The sequence below is a fragment of the Silene latifolia genome, chromosome 10 (genome assembly GCF_048544455.1).
Source record: "Silene latifolia isolate original U9 population chromosome 10, ASM4854445v1, whole genome shotgun sequence".
In the NCBI taxonomy this organism is placed as follows: Eukaryota; Viridiplantae; Streptophyta; class Magnoliopsida; order Caryophyllales; family Caryophyllaceae; genus Silene; species Silene latifolia.
In genome coordinates this window covers 6,928,563-6,949,182 of record NC_133535.1, presented here as the reverse complement: position 1 = coordinate 6,949,182, position 20,620 = coordinate 6,928,563, and the positions used below count along the sequence as shown (strand labels likewise).

The 20,620-nt window shown below is 33.9% G+C and overlaps 2 protein-coding genes across 3 annotated transcripts; both read left to right on the top strand.

Annotated features, from left to right (window-relative positions):
• The first annotated feature begins 4,863 nt into the window (after positions 1 to 4,863).
• LOC141604901 (sucrose transport protein SUC1-like) lies at positions 4,864 to 9,413 on the top strand. The gene is made up of 5 exons (XM_074423459.1): positions 4,864 to 5,433; positions 7,913 to 8,677; positions 8,825 to 8,888; positions 8,981 to 9,024; positions 9,107 to 9,413. Exons 1-5 carry the CDS (start codon positions 4,993 to 4,995, stop codon positions 9,248 to 9,250), a joined length of 1,458 nt encoding a protein of 485 aa, XP_074279560.1. The 5' UTR covers positions 4,864 to 4,992; the 3' UTR covers positions 9,251 to 9,413.
• An 877-nt stretch (positions 9,414 to 10,290) lies between these two features.
• LOC141607052 (sucrose transport protein SUC1-like) lies at positions 10,291 to 18,969 on the top strand. 2 transcript variants are annotated; one of them, XM_074426424.1, is made up of 6 exons: positions 10,291 to 11,211; positions 16,839 to 17,310; positions 17,419 to 17,600; positions 18,435 to 18,498; positions 18,595 to 18,638; positions 18,752 to 18,969. In XM_074426424.1, the coding sequence occupies exons 1-6, from the start codon at positions 10,771 to 10,773 to the stop codon at positions 18,893 to 18,895; spliced, it is 1,347 nt and encodes a 448-aa protein (XP_074282525.1). In that variant the 5' UTR covers positions 10,291 to 10,770; the 3' UTR covers positions 18,896 to 18,969. The 2 variants fall into 2 exon arrangements, with proteins under 2 accessions (XP_074282525.1, XP_074282524.1); XM_074426423.1 differs by having other exon boundaries at positions 10,293 to 11,211; positions 16,839 to 17,600.
• The last annotated feature ends 1,651 nt before the right edge of the window (positions 18,970 to 20,620 follow it).

Below are 20,620 nucleotides of genomic sequence, written 5' to 3'. Positions count from 1 at the left end.
CCTTATCCTAATAAAGCTTTAAATTTCAAGTTTCCAACACTTTCATCCCAAAATTATGTAACGTCTATAAAGCGGTTAATGTATAAAATTGATCTTAGAACTTTAACTATCAGCTTAAACTTTTAATTGAGAAGATGTTTACAAAAGCTATAGCATTAATGGTGAGAGTTTAGTTACTACTGCCATGAACGAGTTTAATGTGCGTGAGTGTGTTTGTGTGAGTTGTGAATGTTAAGGATTTGACAAATTGGCAAATGGTTGAGAGAGTAGTCCTTATTGCATGGATAACGTTTTAAGGACTCCCCTACCTATATTTACTCTCTATTTTTTGTTTGAAATTTGTGCAACTTGTTTTCTAACGAGCTTTAAGTGTCACCATTTATCTAATAAGATTAAGGTTTATACTCCCTCCGCCCCGGTTAATTGTTGTCCTTTGGTTTTGGGACAAAGACCAAGAAAAGAGAATAGAGCCAATAACTAAATGACAAGTGGAACAAATTGGATGAGAATGATCAAATTAGTCATCAAGTTCATTCTTAAAATAGAAAGGACAACAAATGACTGAGACACCCCAAAATGGAAAAGGACAACAAATAACCGGGACAGAGGGAGTAATTTACGGTCTGTCTTGCTTGTGATGGTCACAAACTTACAACCTTTCACAACTCCTTCTCACTTGCCCTCTCACTTGCTCTCCCGCTTGCTTCTTGTGAGAGGGCACAAATTTAAGACGGAATAGTACTGTCACAAATGAGAATTTGCGCATAATTTATTATCATATACTCCCTCCAATTCATCATATTCTTCCCTATTTCCTAAAACGGTTATTCAGGTTTTCTTCCCCTTTCTATTTTTGGTAACTTTTTACTCTTATTTTATTCATACCCCTCTCCTATTACCACACTCCACCCAACTCTTTTAATACTATTTTATTCCTTACTTTAATATTTGTGGCCCACAATTCATTATTTCGCACTTAATTATTCATCCCTCTCTCCTATCACCAAATTCCACCCAACTTTTTATCAATATAATACTCCATTTCTTAATCCTTGTGCAAAAACTAAAGAGGAAGAAAATAGAGGATTGAAGGGAGTAATAAGATCGAACTGATCTAGCTATTTCGATGTACAATAATTATCTTATAAGATCGAACCGATCTAGCTTATAAGATCGAATTGTTTTACATTGTACGTACAATAATTATCTTATAAGATCGAACTGATTTAGCTATTTTGTTGTAGAGTTGACGATTAAGAGAGTTGAGTCGATTATCTTATAAGAGAATTGACCAGTGGATTTTGGTTTAACTTGGTCAAAAGTGCTTCGTGGTGATTTAATACTGCATATTAGTTATTGAGTAACGGTTGAATTTTCTGTCGATTCTAATCATGTAAGGATAATTGGATCATCATAAATAGATTTATATGGCGTTGAATCAATGTCGATTACTCATTGACTCACTTTGGTTTTCTTGGCAGTTCTTACCAAAAACATCTCATTTAGAGTTACAAAGTAATACTTACTATCTCTAAATTAATATTTCGAAACATTATATTGGAACTCGTCAAGTCTACAAAGTTTTGTCCGTTTATAATTACACTGTTATTACTCTAAGTAGGTAAAACAAAACCAAAAGCTCCCCTTATTAAGAAGGAACTAACTTATACAGAGTATCTTTTTTCACAACAAAGCGTCTTTGCTTGTGACGGGCTAATCCCGTCATAAGTTGAAGACCTCTCATAAAAAGGAAGAGGGGATAAGGTGAGGCACTTCCCATGTGCTTCCCCTCTCACCTCTCATGGGTCATTTGTAAGAAAAAATGGTATCCGTCATAAGCTTGTAACGGATATCGCCCGTCTTCAATGAGATTTGTTGTTTTCACAAATAAAACATTTGAAATTATTACGTAAATTTCGCGTCATCTCAGCTGCTAGGTCAAGGTCTCGTTGGTTGCAATGGTCTACTACTCCTTTGAGGACGGGCCTACGGGCTGGGCCTATTAATTGAATTTCATACTGTCCATCTTAATCAATAAAATGCTTTTCATAGCATGCAAACCAACATAAGAGGGCATTTTCATTCACATTTATTACATTTATATGTTGCTATAAAATTTTCCCAAAATACAATAATTAGAAAACAAAAATAGGAAATTAAAAAATATCAAGAATTGTAAACCTAAGAAAAGTCTATTGAGGTGTGCTAAGACAGCATGTTTTAACTTCTATTATAAGTCATACAGTCCACTTCTAAGTGTCTAATCATAGCATTGCCTTGACTAACCGTAATTCCCCTTTAAGACGGCAGTATTTGTCTTAGGTTTAAAACGAGTCAAATACATATTATTTATATATAAAAATATATAAAGAAAAATAATATGTTTGTCTTGTACACACAAGTCATGTGATACTTTACTCGTCTTAAGTTTAAGACGACGAGGGTGTTTGGTAAACGTTATATTGACCGATTTTTAGAATATTTAAGGGTTTTAACATGTTTGACCAATCAATATACTTATTTTAGTGTTTGGTAAACATCATATTGAAACAGCATATTTGGGGTCAATATGTTTTTTACAACATGCTACTTACCCCAGCATATTGGTTAACATATTGTAAAATAGGAAATTTTATTCCATTTTACAAAGAAAATTAACAATGTACTAATCGTAATATGTCAATTAACACACACTCAAATTAATTTTGCTAATTATAATACGCTAGTCAAACCTTCTGATCAAATCTGCTATTTATAATCTACTTTTACAATCTACTTTTACAATCTACTTATACTGAAATTAATCCGTTATTTACCAAATAGGGCCGAATAGTACCATCTTAAATGAGAATTTATGCTTGACTAAACAAAATTGCACTATTATTTTGGTACCATATTACAATTGCGTAAACTCACAACTTAAGTGGCCTTCAATATCATATGCTAATAATAATCAACTTTCCTTATTAATTTCATCATAAAACTCAAAATTTTGAAGGTTATGGAGTAAACGGACCCATGGTTGTGAATTAAGGAATGGAAATCATAATTATCAATTTGTCATTAGGTATGGTGGAAAATGCATGTAATTTAGTTGGTATTGGAGACAATGTTCTCTATGCGCAAGTGTTGATACCTCTTCTTGAGTTTTTGTTGTATTGGTGTTGACGATAATTATAGTGCGATATTATTCGTTTTGGGCCAAATTCCATATTCATTTGTGACCTTTATCGTTACACCACTAATTATGTGACGTATCAAATAATTTCTTTGCCTCAATTATTTGTTTACCTTTTTTATTATTTATAAAGTCTATTTTTTTCTGAGTAATTATAAAATGTGTTTAAATCAAATACAAATAAATGATAATGACAGGGGAAGTATTATTCTGTAAATAATTTTACATACTTTTTACAAATAAATGATAAGGACAAGGGAAGACCAGCTAGTGAGCTCTCATAACCGACCGTAGTTGGATATGAAAATCGAGCACAATTATACAAAAGCTAACAAAGTACCGGGCTCAATAACAAATCAAGAGGTTGCTTCAAATACCGACATTCGTCTTGTCGACTATCCTTCAATGGAGCTACATTTTATTTTACGTGAGGACATACTTGGAGTAACGATTCCCCGTATGATAGCTAATTAGATTTCGGGATGCGCCCCTCATTCGCACCCAAAAGAAACATACATATTATATCAACGTTCGTGATGGACAATCGCAAAAATCGTTATTCTTCTTCCAATTATCCAGTTCATTTTATCCCGCAATAAATATAATAAATTTATTTAATATATTTCATTGGAAGATAAGTGAACCTTGAAATTTTACAAATCACTCAAATAAACACATAAAGGAAGCAAATTAAGGAGATATACATTACCAAATTAAGTTATCCACTTATAGTGACTTATCCACATTCCATAATCCATTTCCATAATGTTTGCTTTGTTTCTAAATTCATTAAACCAATAAGATTCCATTCCATGACGTTTTTTCTTCATTAATTCAATTCATTATTATCCAACCGTGTTAAAAACAATTAAAGAATTGACACATTTCGTCTCATGTTCACACTATTTAATTAGTAACATTAATCCCCAAAAGTAGTTCACTAATCCCAATAATTCACCGCGTGAACCTAAATCATATTGTATGATTAATAGAACGATAGCTATTGTGCACGACTGTTGTATAGTACGTCAATAAAAGTGACAAATGACTATTTATATTAACAAGTGACCACTAATAATAAGCAATATAACAATTATCGTAAGATTATTTTACGTTATATCACAATTTTTTTCGATATTTTGAAACCCAAATACAAAAAGTTGATCCACCCTTTTATGTCATACTTCCTCTGTTCCAATGAATTGTATATACGGAGTATTTGCTTTATGCACATATACCAATACTCATTTTCTTTCGTTCATATCTTTATTTACATAATACTGAAAATTCTAAAGTTAAAAATCTCATTTATAATGTACTCAGCAAGATAATTTAAACAAAATCTAACATGTATATTGAAAATTCTTCACTTATAAACAGCGTAAAAACAAACGTATACAATTCATTGGAATTGAGGAAATAACTTATAGACCTCATTCTATAATATCAGTCGATAAGGTATCAAAATACGTAGAACTTATCATAAGATCGTTTTATACCGTATCTTGACTTTTTCAATATATTTTGTGGAAGTCAAGTATGGAAAGTGCACCACCCTTGACATGATAATGACTAATTGAATACAATTCAATCCATTTCCACAATTATCCATTCATTAATTCTTACTACCATAAATACTCACAATACCATAATATAAATACATACACATAATTCATAATTCAGTCATAAAATTCATAACTTCAAAACAAAACAATACAAAGAGTTTTCATCATCAACAATTCTCCATTATCAAAAAAATCTACAAATTTTACGCAGTTTATTTTCGCAGTATTTCTTAAAAATCGATTACAACCATGGGAGAAAATCAAGTTCAACATGAGGAACCTAATGGGCCAGAAAGCCCGTTATGGAAATTATTCTTAGTGGGCTCAATTGCAGCAGGAGTCCAATTTGGTTGGGCCTTACAATTGTCTTTGTTAACACCATATGTCCAACTTTTAGGGGTTCCACATAAATGGTCCTCATTTATATGGCTATGTGGCCCAATATCAGGAATGGTGGTCCAGCCCATTGTCGGGTTTTCGAGTGATCGGTTGGTGTCGAGGTTCGGTCGTCGGAAACCGTTTATTGCTGCAGGTACCACGTTGATTTGCCTTGCCGTGTTGCTTATTGGTTTCGCGGCCGATATTGGGTACAAAATGGGTGATGACTTTAACAAAAAAACTAAGCCTAGGGCTGTTGCATTTTTTGTTGCCGGGTTTTGGATCCTTGACATTGCTAATAACATGGTCCAGGTAACTTAATTTTGTATTTATTTGTGTTATTTAATTTTAATAACTTTTACTCTCTTTTTTTTATTACTGTTATATACTTTTAATTGAATGTCATTATTTAACGTGGATCATGTTATATTTCATACGTATTTAGGCTCTGTTTGGTAAATGACATATTGGCCAAATTTCAGCATATTGGAGATGTTTAGCATGTTTGACTTACGAATATGCTATTTAGAGCGTTTGGTTAATGGCATATTGAAATAGATATATTGGGGTCAATATCTTTATTTTGCAATATCTTTGCTCCTACTAGCATATTGGGTTAGCGGATTAGAAAAGAAAAAAAATGTCTTCTTTACCCCCTTAAAAATTACTAACCTTCCTTTTTTATATTAATAAATAATTTGTTCATATCCTTATTTGTCATTTTACAAAGATTCAAACAATCTGCTAATCTAAAACCGTCAATTACCAAACACCTCCAAAACAATTATGCTAAATAAATCTGCTAGTCAAACCTGTTAAATCATTCTGCTAGTCAAATCTACTCTCTCTTCTGCTAATATTAATCCGCTGTTTACCAAACAGGGCCTTAATCAATATTTGTGAGTTACTTGTAGTTTCGGATCAAATAGAGGAAGTATCTTCTGACTTTTTTTGTACAAATATTACATTTTTAATTCAATAGTTTTTCTGTTATTAAAATTATTAACTAAGGTTAATTGATTGAAACGAGAGTAACATGATAATTGTTGACAATTGTTTGAGCATGTGACACTATTCACTTATAGAAAAGGTAGGGAATAATTACGATTTATAGACTTATAATCCGGTGAATCCGTGACCAATTGGAGGAATTTTGTTTGATCTCCCTTTCGAACAAATTGAATACACTTTTATCGTATATATTACATTATTGTACACTTTATCTCATGAACATGAAAAAATGGCTGAGAAATGATTATTGCACTATGATTTTTAATTTGTTCGTTTGTTTAATATATGTAAGACATATTTTAATTAAACTTCATAACCGTTCATTTAAATGGAGGGGCTAAATTTTAAAATTGGTATAAATATACTATTATTTGTACAATTGCATGCAATATCATATTAGTAATTTCTACTCTTGTAGAGTATGAATTTATGGCACAATCTTTATCTAGAGTATTATTCTGTTTGATGCATTATAATTATTATTCTAGCATTATTTTGGTGTTATAGCTCATTGGACCACGAAATATGATGCTATATAAATAAACCATATAAAACAACTCGTACGTAGCTTTGCATATATTCAAAGTATGATATGAAATTCGACTGTTTCAACCATAGTCTAAAAAAGATCATTTTCTTTGAATTATTGTAGGTCATATGAGTTTAATGCACATAATATGGTCCAACAATTTGGTACCCTTAATGGACTTCTTACTTGACTTGGATGTTTTGTGCATCTAACCAAATACGGACGTCATACCCTTTTCATCTTAGTCATTTATTTTCTGTCCCATTCATTTATCTTATCAAATATAGTTGTGATGAGTGGAGTATAAATTGGATTTGCCCCATGGAGATTGAGGACGCTTTTATATGGTGGAATGAGTCCCCTTTTGTTGGTTTTGAAAGACGGATTTGGGAGGCTATGTTCGTTGCTATTGTGACCCTTATTTGGGAGGTGAGGAATGAATGCATTTTTGAAAACAAAGCACCGAATTGGTTATGTATGATGGACAAAGTGGTCTTACGGGTGGGGATGTGGAGTAAAGCTTGGAAAGACAAAATGCCATACTCGTTAGAAGATTGGATGAACAATTGGAAAACGTTAAGGTCGTGGAGGGGATAAAGTTTTTAGGGTCGAATGCTTTGTATTTGGTCTGATGTTGTATGGCTGCTTGTAGCTTTATTCTGTTTTTTGTTTCTTCTTTTTGGGACTCTACTCGCTGTAGGTCTTCGGGTTAATCCCCTTCTTAATCAAAAAAAAATATATAGACATTATATTAGCTTAGTACATTGTACATAACCAACATTAAAACTAGATTAGTAGCATTACATTAGTCATAAAGTCCGACTCCGAGAGTCCTGTAGTTACTGTGTAAGTACATTATTTTTACTGCTGTAAAAAAAAGGATTACCTTTTTGTTACTCCCTCTGTCCTGGTCATTTGTTGTCCTTTTCCATTTTTGGGTGTCTCAGTCATTTGTTGTCCTTTCTATTTTAAGAATGAACTTGATAAATAATTTGATCATTCACACTCAATTTATTCCACTTGTCATTTAGCTATTGGCCTTCTCCTCTTTCCTTGGTCTTCGTGCCAAAACCAAAGGACAACAAATGACCGGGACGGAGGGAGTATTTTTTTTTTTTTTACATTATGTGCCTTTTTTCCTTTATGGTTGATTCTTGTATTCCGAACTATACAAGTAATAATTAAGTGAACAAGATTGGAATTGGACTTGTAAATGTTGAATTATGATTTATTTGTGTTTTATCACTGTAGGATCCGGCAAGGGCATTCTTGGCAGATTTATCAAGGCACAATCACAGGAAAATGAGAATTGCGAATGCATTCTTCTCATTTTTTATGGCAGTAGGAAATATCCTAGGTTACGCAGCCGGGTCATATAACAAATTATACAAACTTCTACCCTTCACCTTAACCAAAGGATGTGACACATATTGTGCCAACCTTAAAACATGTTTTTTCATAGACATTATCATCCTAGTTGTCCTAGTTGTCATAGCCCTCAACGTCGTGCCCGAACCCCATTTTACTAAAACCACGGATCATGAAGACCCATTTATCGTACAAGTCAAGTCGACATTCCGAAATTTGGGCCGGCCCATGTGGCTACTCTTCCTAGTGACTGCCTTAAATTGGGTTGCTTGGTTCCCATTTTTATTGTTCAATACAGATTGGGTTGGAAAGGAGATTTATGGGGGTGACCCGACCTCGAAAGACAATCCCACAATGGTTAAGATTTACGACAACGGTGTCCGGGCCGGTTCATTGGGCCTTATGTTAACTGCTGGTGTATTGGGCTTTATGTCTCTTGCTATTGATCCATTATCAAAATGGCTAGGTGGTGCTAGGAAGTTATGGGGTGTGGTTAACTTTGTTCTTGCGGCCGCTTTAGCATTGACCGCGCTTGTTACCAAGGTAGCCGAAAAAGCTAGGAAGACCGCCCCACCGTATGCTCCACCAGATCATGGTGCTAAGGCTGGTGTCTTGGCTATTTTTGCTGCTATGGGCATTCCTCAAGCGGTTAGTCCAACTAACTCACTCATTTTTTTATTTTTCAATCGGTTTTCTAACATGTGTCCTAAGCGTACACGTTAAATTTTATTTTAAGCTGACGTCATCTTTCAAAAATGACCATATTAGTATGTTTCTTGTTTCTCCAAAATGTAGGTTACCTTTAGCATTCCATTTGCTCTAGCATCAATCTTCTCGTCCGATTCCGGCTCTGGACATGGTAATTTCCCTTCATTTTTACCGTGGCTTATTTTTACTGTGGTTTATTTCGTCGCAATTAGTACTTATTGATTGTGAATGATTTTTGGACAGGCCTTTCACTAGGAGTATTGAACTTGGCCATTGTGATACCACAAGTAAGTTTGTGTAATATTGTAAGACGGTTTTATTCTTTAATTTGTTAAATTATAATATCGCTAACATTTATTCTTTAAACAGATGTTTGTGTCATTAATCAGCGGACCATGGGATCAACTATTTGGAGGTGGCAACCTCCCAGCATTCTTATTAGGAGCTGTCGCGGCCTTTATCGACGGGATCCTTGCTCTTACAGTACTTCCTCCTCCAAGCTCCAACACATAATACACTAATTAATTATTATCTTTTTTTTTTTTGGATTAATCTCGTTGGTTGAATTTGTAGTTAATGTGAGATATTCTATATATGTTATGGAGTATTATGTGTAAGACTCTTATAATAGGAGTACAAAGTACACTATAATGACGAAGATTTGTTGACAATCTACTTGCAATATCAAGTGTTCTTTCAAGTTTTTTTTTTTTAAACTAATTAGTCCGTTTTAATTATTTATTGACCTTTTATAAATATATTTATTTCACAGAATATATTATATCCATTCTCCACCATACCTAATTAGTCAGTTTTAATTATTTATTGACTTTTTATAAATATATTTATTTCACAGCATATATTATATCCATTCTCCACCATACCTAATGTCCTAATGACAAATTGTGCGGATAAGTAGTACACAAAGTTTTTTGAGGGATCTCTTACTAAGTTATTGAGAATCCGTTTTATCGTAATTTTTTATATAATTTTTGTATCCTTTTATTATTGCTTGTGACTCAAAATATCTGTTTTTTAGTAAATGTTTTCTTAACTATTGTACCTATATATTTTATCATATATTATAACCATTTATATTAGTACCCATTTTGTAGAATATGTAACCTTTTTATAGTATTATTTTTTGTATGCTTTTTCCATTAGTTTGTAATTGATCTTTCAATAAATTTATTGATAGACTGTCTTTCAAGAGACATACCGGTAATTAGTTTATTTACATCTCTTATAACTCTCAACCATTGGTCCATTTACTCCATAACCTACAAGAATTTGAGTTTTATGATGAAATTAACTTGGAAAGTTGATTATTAGTATTACCAGATGATTGTAATATGGTGCAAATAATAGTGCATTTTAGTTTAGTCAAGGCAAATAGGCAATGCGATGATTAGATAGTGGACTGCTTGACTTATAGTATAAGTTGCCTCGATAGACTTTTCTTAGGTTTACAATTCTTGATATTTTCTTACTTATTTTTGTTTTCTAATGGTCGTATTTTGGGAAAATTTTAGAATAACATAAAATGAAAATGAACCCTTTTGTTGGTTTGTTGTAAAATGCAATTTATTGATTAAGATGACAGTATAATATTCAACAACAGGCCCAACCCGTAAGCCCGTCCTCAACATTTCCACAAATACTCATACTACTATACACCATGATTTAAATAAATACATGCACATAATTGATAATTCATTCATAACATTCATAACTTATAAACAAGACAAAAGTTTTCATTTCACCTGCAACATATCTGCATCAACAAAAAAAATCTCATAATTAATTTCTTCAAAATTACTCCCGTCTATTAACTTATTTCTCTCTTTCCTTATTCATGCTATCGAATTCCCTCTTTTCTTTTTTAAAAACTTTTGTATAGTGCAAATACAACTGCATGCGGAGTATAGTGTTTTGTGTAATCCAAAATTATTTACTTATTTCTTGTGCAAAAGAGACAAGGAAAGAAATTAAGTATAGTGTTTTGTATAATTTAGTTAATTTCTTCAAAATTCATGGGTGAAAATCAAGTTCAATATGAGGAAACCAATGGGCCAGAAAGCCCATTATGGAAACTATTTTTAGTGAGCTCAATTGCAGCAGGAATGCAATTTGGTTGGGCCTTACAATTATCTTTGCTAACACCATATGTCCGGCTTTTAGGGATTCCACACCAATGGTCCTCAATTATATGGTTATGTGGGCCAATGTATGGAATGGTGGTCCAGCTCATTGTCGGGTTTATGAGTGATCGGTTGGTGTCGAGGTTTGGCCGTCGGAAACCATTTATCGTTACAGGTACCACATTGATTTGCCTCGCGGTGTTGCTTATTGGTTTTGCGGCCGATATTGGGTATAAGATGGGTGATAACTTTAACCTAAAAACTAAGCAGATGGCTGTTGCTTTTTTTGTTACCGGGTTTCGGATCCTTGACATTGCCGGTTATATGGTCATGGTAACTTTTTATGTTTCTTTATTTGCGAGCTAGTCTTGTATGTAAGAGCATGAGCAATAGAGAGGATGGTATGATCCTCTTATTTGTTCTTTCACCCTCTTATTTTTTGACATATCACCTTCTCTATGACCCACCTCCATTTCCACTATGTTTATCCTCCTCACTATATTTTTGTCCACAATAGAGAGGATCCTCTTATCCATACTCTACCAATTTATGTACATTTTAACTTTTTACAAAAGAAAAAAATAAAGGGAAATAATCCACATGGAAAAATATTATTAGATAGTTGGCACAAGGGCCAACGCTATACTTCCTCTAAACGTAGAGGAAGTAGAGAGAGTGCTAAGAGGAGGGTACATCCTCTCTATTGTGGGTGCTTTAAAGTGGATATAAACACAGTCTTATTTAGTGAGTAAAAGTGGTTACTACAAGATTCCGTTTTATGATAGATTTATGTAAAACTGTCTTGCACAATTAAAATGTTTGTATGCATTATCCTCTATCTATAAAAGCCAAGTTTTTTAAATGGTTATGATTGGCTAACACAAATTAAGGGAAAACATAACAACCTTTTAATCCACGTCTCTTTAGCAATTAAGTTGTTTAGGGAGAATATATAAGACAGATCTCTTAGGTTAATAAAATAAAGTAACTAAAAATGACCAAATTTTTATCTCATTAATCAAGTCTAGTCATAAATTTATATGATTAACATTATTGGACTAATTAACCCTTACTTATGTTACGATAAATTATAGAGTGACAAATAAAAAATAATTTACAAATTTGGCAAATACAAATGAAATAAATTAATAAAATAAAGAAACTGAATTATTAACTTAATAAAGCAACAAAAACATAACTAAGAAAACTAATATATTATTATAATTAAAATTCAATTATCTAAATAATCAAAAATACATAATTAACAAAATTCATACATTATTACAATTCGAATCGATTATTGTTGATGGGAATATTAATATGATCAAATTAAATAAACATAGAAAAGATAATTTAAATTTTTGGGATAATTCACGTGGTGCCCCTGAGGTTTGGCTTAATTCACGTGGTACCCCTGCGTTTAAGAATGTGCACATGGTGCCCCTGAACTTTCAGTTTAGTGCACAATTTGCCCTTTGCCATTAACGGTGTTAAATATTAAAAATGAGAGTTTGGGGGAAAGTTAGTTAAATCCCAACAACCTTTTGAATTTCCAACTAACTAAAATCTACAACTAACTATAAGTAACTAATTTGACTTTCACCAAATACCCCTGAAGTTTGAGAATTGTGCACCAAATACCCCCGAGGTTTGAGAATTGTGCAAGAAATACCCCTGTTACCAGAAAGACTTATAAGATCATGTGGCTAGCTAGAAAAGTAGTAGTTGGATTTGAAGTTATTGCATATAAAGAGAATTGATGTTATAATTGAGAGCCCAAATCATTGAGTGACTCTTAAAACACTACCACAAACATAGTCCTACTATAATAATGCAATCATCTAACTCAAAATCTAATTCAAAAGGGGTGCAAATAGATAACAAAGATATCCCTACTATAATAATGCAAAGAATTCCTAGAATTACTAAGAGAAAAGAGATTTATACTCCACGTTATAGGTCAAGAGTTGCTAAAACTAATGTTGAGGCAACTAAGATAAGGATAGGGAGGGGTAAGAAAAGGGTGAGCCAGTTAATTTGGGCTTGGATGAGGATGAACATATGAAGAGATTGAGGAATTTGATGAAGATTACTCTGCCACTGATGAAGAGAGTGAAGGGGATGAAGATGGTACTGAGGATGGTTGGATGCCATGATGTTATATAATGCATGAAGGTTGTTTTAGATTTCATAAATCTCCATTTTTGATATCACAATGCTAGTACACTTACTTCATTATAATATAGACTAAAAACATATACATTATTGTGATTGTTTCCAACTAAATTGAAACATTTTAGATAAATTTATAATATCTTTTTAAGTCACAAATGCTAGTTGTTTGTTCCTTCAATTTCTTCTTCAACTCTTCTATAATCTTGAGGGGTTTGCTCCCAAGGTCCTGATGACCTTATATTGAATCTCTTCTTGCATTTAGGGCAATTTTTACAATTTATTTGCACTCATTTTGAATTAGATCTTAAATTAGATGATTTCATTATTATAGTAGGAATATGTTTGTAGTAGTATTTTAAGAGTCACTCAATGATTTGCACTCTCAATTTTAACATCAACTCACTTTGTATGCAATAACTCCAGTCCAACGGCTACTTTTCTAATTGTTACAGGTGTTTCTGGTAACAAGGGTATTTCTTGCACAATTCTCAAACCTCGGGGGTATTTGGTGCACAATTCTCAAACTTCAGGGGTATTTGGTGAAAGTCAAATTAGTTACTTATAGTTAGTTGTAGATTTTAGTTAGTTGGAAATTCAAAAGGTTGTTGGGATTTAACTAACTTTCCCCCCAAACCTGCTTAGTTTAATATTTGACGTTAATGGCAAAGGGCAAATTGTGCACTAAACTGAAAGTTCAGGGGCACCATGTGCACATTCTTAAACGCAGGGGTACCACGTGAATTAAGCCCAACCTCAGGGGCACCACGTGAATTATCCCTAAATTTTTTTGGGGATTTTATCTCTCTAATTTTTAGAGAGAGAAAATCTTCTAAAATTATAAAACCCTAGAAATAAGAAATGGGTCTTAAATCTTAATTAGCTTCTTGATTTTCTTCCCCCATTTCTTAATCTCTTTCCTTAGAACTCTTCTTGTATCTCATTTTTCAAATATATTTTTCAGTCCAACTTCTTGATTTCCACCTAATGTAAGATACGACTTTATTTTCTCTCCATTTTAACCTAAGAGAGCTATATAATTAGTCACTCATCTTAAGAATAGAGGCTAAAATCAAGAAGTTAAGAAGTTCCTCAGAATTTTCTTTGAATTTTATTATCATTTTTTTGTCAGAGTGAAAAAGATCGCTTAGGCCATAGACGTAACTATAGCATCAACCATTCTTATAATATTACATTCAACAGTGGCTAAGAGAAAAAAAATCAAACGATAAATCTAATAAAACTAACACCGTCTCATGACAAAAGAGATGACCGGTGCAAAGCTGGTAAGATGAGGTAGAAAGGCTACGAATAACTTCAGCCAAATCATCAGCAATACTGTCAACTTTCATAGGCCAACGAGACGAGCCAGGTGCACTTACGCCACAAGAGCGTAGAAAGAAAAGAGGAAGAACAAGTTGAAGCAGCTTGTCTTCAGTGGAGAAGGATCCCCTACACCGTGGTGATCGACTCAAACAGTCCAAAGACCAACAACCCAAGGAAGCAAGTAAAGTGATAAAAAAGACCAAAAAGGTCCCTCCGGCCAACCATACACCAATTACAACCAAAGACACCATATAAAGGCCATTAGTCCATAGAACATAACTAAGCCTACACAAATTCTCATTGAAGACATGACATATCCGTCACAAGCTGAAGACGGATACCATTTTACCTCACAATGTACCCACTTTTTCTCTCTCTGCAACACTATTTATGTGGTCCCCTTTCTCCACTAACTCATTTTGTTACCATTTTATCTCACAAAATATCCGTCACAAATGGTAACCCGTCACAAGAGAGACCAATTGCTAAGCCTATTAGAGAGTCTCCCATAAAGGAAGATTATTTGTAAAAACATGACGAAAATAAAGCTAAACAACGACATTAAAATTGGAGGAGACCACTGCAACGGACACACCCAAACCACGAACTATCCCATATCGACACAAACAGACCCACCATATTCATACTGATTAACACAAAAGACCAATTTAAATCCAAGAAGAGAGAAGGGATGAGAACCACCTTCCAAAAAACTATAACAAGAAAACAACAGCTGCAAAAGACGCACCCAACAACCAACTGAACCGAAAAGGACCAACTGTCAAAGCCCGAACCGAACCTAAACAAACAAACAACCCACAAAAGTCAATCAAGACCAAGAAAAAAGGTAATAGATAAAGGAAAAAGACTCACGCAAGGGGATGCAAGACCGAAAAAGACACCCGTTTCACCAAATGACACCTCCCGCCACACATGAAACCCAACCAGGCTTAAAGACGACACATACAGACAAAAGTGATAAAGTAAAAAGGACCGATTGATGGGGGAAATGGGGGGGATCACCAAATCAGATCCAAAATACCACCTAGAAAAACATCGCGCAACCAGATGAGCTATACTCATCGACACATACAGACAAACCAAGAACAAGGAAACCAAACCAGTGGTGGGGAAAATGGGGGATCACCACTGGGTTGGAATTCAGACCGACTGCGACAGGACAAGGTAACAGAGGGACGGGAAAATCAAAGGGTCAGTTGCATGCAAACCCAACTATAAAACGACCACCAACACAAACCACCCATCTTGGAGATTGACGACTCAAGACAAACCGGACATACCAGACAGAAAGAAATGAGACGGAAAAGACGATGACCATAGACAACAATCGACCACAATCAGGACATCAAAGTGAGGAGAACGACATGAAGCTTGAAATCTTGTATATAGAAAAGAAGACGATCCCATCGACAAAGGAAAATTGGTATAATGAATTAACCGGAAAAAATAATGGTGGTTCGCCGGAGATGAGCGCAATCAAAGCCTGAGAGCATCATCTCCGGCGAAAAGCTGTGAGATATGAGGTAGAGGATGGAAGGGTGGCAGTGGCGGTGGGACAATAGAAAAGAGAGTTTTGAGTTTTTTTTGAAGATTTTTTAGGGATGATTGTAGAGAGAGAGAAAGAAGAGAATGCAATCCTAAAAACTTAAAACTCGCATTTTGATCTTTGTGAATTTTATTATCATAATGCATTGTTTTCTACATAACTATTGGTTATACTTGCATTTATGTCTTATTAAAGCATGGATTTAACATGCTTGGTGCTGTGAGAGCTCTTTGTTTTGTTTATGGTTGTTCTCTTTTTCAGTCATTTTCGGATTAATTTTATTTATTTTTTGGGGTTTTAAAGATTTACACTTTTTTTTGAGAGTGTTCTTTTTGTCCTTGATTTTTCTTGATTTTACTGTGATAATCTGAAAGTCTTTGCCTTTCTTTTATCGCTCTCATGCGTGAGAATGTTATAGGTTGATTTCGATTAACCTAATTTCTTTTCCTTATAAAAAAAAAAAAAGATAAGTTTAAGTGTCGGGAATTGTTTATAATTTTCCCCATCTTTACCTATTCACATGAATTTCATACATTTTTTTTAATATATATATATATATAAATCTCTATCTCTCTCTCTCTCTCTTTCTCTCTCTCTCTCTCTCTCTCTCTCTCTCTATATATATATATATATATATATATATATATATATATATATATATATATATATGAGACATATTTGAATTAAATATATGGAATTCATTTTAAGTGAGAGAGTAACCGTAAAAAAAAAAAAAAAAAAAGGTTGTCTTTTTGTTATTTATTTGTTTTGACATTATGTGCCTTTTTTCCTTTATGCTTGATTCTTGTTTTCCGTAATATACGAGTAATAAGTGGACAAGATTGGAATTAGACTTATAAATGTTACATGATTTATTTGTGTTTTATCACTACAGGGTCCAGCGAGGGCATTATTGGCAGATCTATCAAGGCACAACCATAGGAAAATGCGAATTGCGAATGCATTCTTCTCATTTTTTATGGCAGTAGGAAACATCCTAGGTTACACAGTCGGGTCATACAACAAACTATACAAACTTCTACCCTTCACCTTAACCAAAGAATGTGACACATACTGTGCCAACCTTAAAATATGCCTTTTAATAAACATTATCATCTTAATTGTACTAGTTGGCATCGCCCTCAACGTCGTGCCGGAACCCCATTTTACTAAAAACACGGATCATGAAGACCCATTTGTCCTACAAGTCAAGTTGACATTTCGAAATTTGGGTCGGCCCATGTGGCTACTCTTCCTAGTGACTGCCTTAAATTGGATTGCTTGGTTCCCATTTTTATTGTTCGATACAGATTGGGTTGGAAAGGAGATTTATGGGGGTGACCCGACCTCGAAAGATACCTCAATGGGTAAGATTTACGACAACGGTCTCCGGGTCGGTTCGTTAGGCCTTATGTTGAATTCTGGTGTATTGGGCTTAATGTCTCTTGCTATTGATCCATTATCAAAATGGCTAGGTGGTGCTAGGAAGTTATGGGGGGTAGTTAACTTCGTGCTTGCGGCCGCTTTAGCATTGACCGCACTTGTTACCAAGGTGGCCGAAAAAGCTAGGAAGACCGCCCCGCCATATGCTCCACCAGATCATGGTGCAAAGGCTGGTGTCTTAGCTATTTTTGCTGCTATGGGCATTCCTCTAGCGGTTAGTCCAACTAACTCGCTAATCTTTTATTTTTCACTTGATTTTCTAATCAAGATGTGTCTTAAGTGGTACATGTTAAATTTTATTTTTCAATCGATTTTCTAACATGTGCCCCTACGAATTTTGACGATATCTTTCAAAAATGACCTTATGGTATGTTTGGGAACCTTAAATTGGAATTGAATTCCGTAATTGATACATTTGAAGTGTTTGGAAATACATAGAATTTGAAATTGGAATTGACTCAATTCCTTATCAATTCCAAGCTAGTTAAAAATTGGGATTCTCAAATACCTACCATATAGTAGTCATTTCAATTCCATCACTTCGCACGTTTTATTTTTGTGATGCAAATTTCATTGTAATATTTTTATTTATGATATTTTTTTCCGATCACAAATATTTTCCGTGAATATATTTTTTTTTTTAAATATAAAACATCCGATGACCTCGACCCATATCCGTCTCACCCAAGCCCAATTCCAATTCCATGGGTTTCTCAAACGCAATTTTGAAATTGGATTCAAACATTTGAATTTCTACATTTTTAATCGTGAAAATGAAATCAATTCCGTGTTTCCAAACATTACCTTATACTCCCTCTGTCCCGGTCATTTGTTGTCCTTTTCCATTTTTAGGTGTCTCAGTCATTTGTTGTCCTTTCTATTTTAAGAATGAACTTGATGAGTAATTTGATCATTCACACTCAATTTATTCCACTTGTCATTTAGCTATTGACCCTCTCATCTTTCCTTAGTCTTTGTACCAAAACCAAAGGACAACAAATGACCGGGACGGAGGGAGTAGTATGTTTCTTATTTCTGCAAAATGCAGGTTACCTTTAGCATTCCATTTGCTCTAGCATCAATCTTCTCGTCCGAGTCCGGTTCTGGACATGGTAATTTCCTTTTTTTTTTTCTTACCGTGGCTTATTTTTACTGTGGTTTATTCCGTCGCAATTAGTACTGATTGATTATGAATGATTTTTGGACAGGCATTTCACAAGGAGTGTTGAACTTGGCAATTGTGATACCTCAAGTAAGTTATACTCTTATAGTGTTAAAACGTATCGTCTCATATTGTAAAACAGGCTTATTTTATAATTTACGAAATTATAATATTAATAAAGCTAACAATTTCTCGTTAAACAGATATTTGTGCCATTAATCAGCGGACCATGGGATCAACTATTTGGAGGTGGCAACCTTCCTGCATTCTTATTAGGAGCTGTCGTGGCCTTTATCGACGGGATCCTTGTTCTTACAGTGCTTCCTCCTCCAAGCTCCAACACATAATAGACTTAATTAATTACTATCTTTTTTTTTATTTGGGTTTAATCTTGTTGGTTGAATTTGTAGTTAATGTGAGATATTCTTTTTTTTTTTTTTTTTTTTTTTTTTTTTTTTTTTGATTAGGTAAGAAAACTAGATTGATCCTCCAGGGTAGGACCAACCTATCTCATCCTTTCGAATGAGGGAGGTAAGTTGAAGCCACCGGCTATCAAACCACCTCGAAAGAGTTGGACATGACAGAAGCCATGAAGTCAGCAACCTTGTTGAGCTTCATTTAAAAAACAATGTTTAATTATCACTTCATCGAAAAAATGAAGGTCTAATTTCACATCCTTGATAATACTAGAAATTTCCCACGGAATTTGCCAAGTACCTCGAATCGAGTTAATAACACATAAGTTATCACCCTCCACAATTAACTTTGAGATTCCTAAGTATTTAGCTGCTAAAATACCTTCTTTTAAAGCAAGTGCTTCCGCAACAAGGATACTATTGGATCCGCACATTTTTGCTCCCAACAGAACGACTTTACCATTGTGATCTCTTATAGAATATCCTAAAGCAGCTTTATTACCTTCTATTCTCGATCCGTCAAAATTTAGCTTTAGGACACCGTTTGTAGGTTTTTCCCACCAAATCTCTTCCTTATTAGAATTGTTTCTAGCTGATTCTTCTACCTCGGGATTGTTGAGATATTCTATGTTATGGAGTATTATGTGTAAGACTCATATAATAGGAGTACAAAGTACTATAAGTACTTGTGACCTTTTAGTCATATGACTATGAGTCTATGATACCATATTATGAAACCATTTCAACAAAAAGTTTAAACCGATGGTTGGAGGTTTAAGATCGATTTTATACTCTAACATGGAGTATGATGAAAATGTTTATGGTAATAAGACTCCGTTTGGCAAGGCATTTCAGGTACCTATTTGGCCAAAGTAGCTTATTTGACCAAAATTTCAAGTATCTTGTTTTTTTGTAAGCGTTTCGCAAGTAGCTTATTTAACCAAATAAGCTACCTGAAATGAAGTGCTACCTAGAGTAGCATTTGAGATTTCAGGAACCTGATTTGGTTTGATTTTCCGTTATTACCCTTTAAATCTATACTATTAATTAATTATCATATCCTTTTACGTCATTTCATCAAAATCAGTTACCTTTTCAGTTAGTTTGCCAATTATTTTTTTATATAATCAGCTACCTTATCAGTTACCTTTTTAGGTTTTAGTTAACTTTTCAGTTTTCAGCTACCTTTTCAGTTAATTTTACCAAACATAGCCTAAATCACATTATAATCTATTTTGTTTGGTATGATATAGGTTGAAACTTAAAATTGGACCCAAATTACATGGCCAACTCAACAAGGAAAAACAAAAATTATTTCTACAAGTATAAAAACCTTCAAAAAAGGTAAACACCCTCTTCTCTACAATCTTTCGATGGATAGCCGGAAAAGGGTCCAACTCAAGCATCATGTAAAAAGTTTAAAACTACTCTATATGAAAAGAAGTTGAATTGAGTCTTTACCGGCTCGGCGGTTCCTCTCTTTATAACACTGATAAACGCTTCTTTTAAAGCAGGTCTATCTTAAGTTAAAGTTTGAACAACCCGACAATTTACTTATTTTTATTTAATAGTGATTTTATTCAAACAAAAAGAAAACATTGTAGTCAGTTTGAGCTACGACTAAGGCCTAAGGGTGTCACTTGGTCTTGGGCCTCA

Excerpts from the sequence above, each read along its gene's own strand:
- LOC141604901 (XM_074423459.1), top strand. The coding sequence starts at position 4,993 with ATGGGAGAAAATCAAGTTCAACATGAGGAACCTAATGGGCCAGAAAGC. Across the intron at positions 5,434-7,912 it reads TTGCTAATAACATGGTCCAG|GATCCGGCAAGGGCATTCTT; the intron begins GTAACTTAATTT and ends TTATCACTGTAG. Across the intron at positions 8,889-8,980 it reads CGATTCCGGCTCTGGACATG|GCCTTTCACTAGGAGTATTG; the intron begins GTAATTTCCCTT and ends ATTTTTGGACAG.
- LOC141607052 (XM_074426423.1), top strand. The coding sequence starts at position 10,771 with ATGGGTGAAAATCAAGTTCAATATGAGGAAACCAATGGGCCAGAAAGC. Across the intron at positions 17,601-18,434 it reads CTATGGGCATTCCTCTAGCG|GTTACCTTTAGCATTCCATT; the intron begins GTTAGTCCAACT and ends TGCAAAATGCAG. Across the intron at positions 18,639-18,751 it reads TGGCAATTGTGATACCTCAA|ATATTTGTGCCATTAATCAG; the intron begins GTAAGTTATACT and ends CTCGTTAAACAG.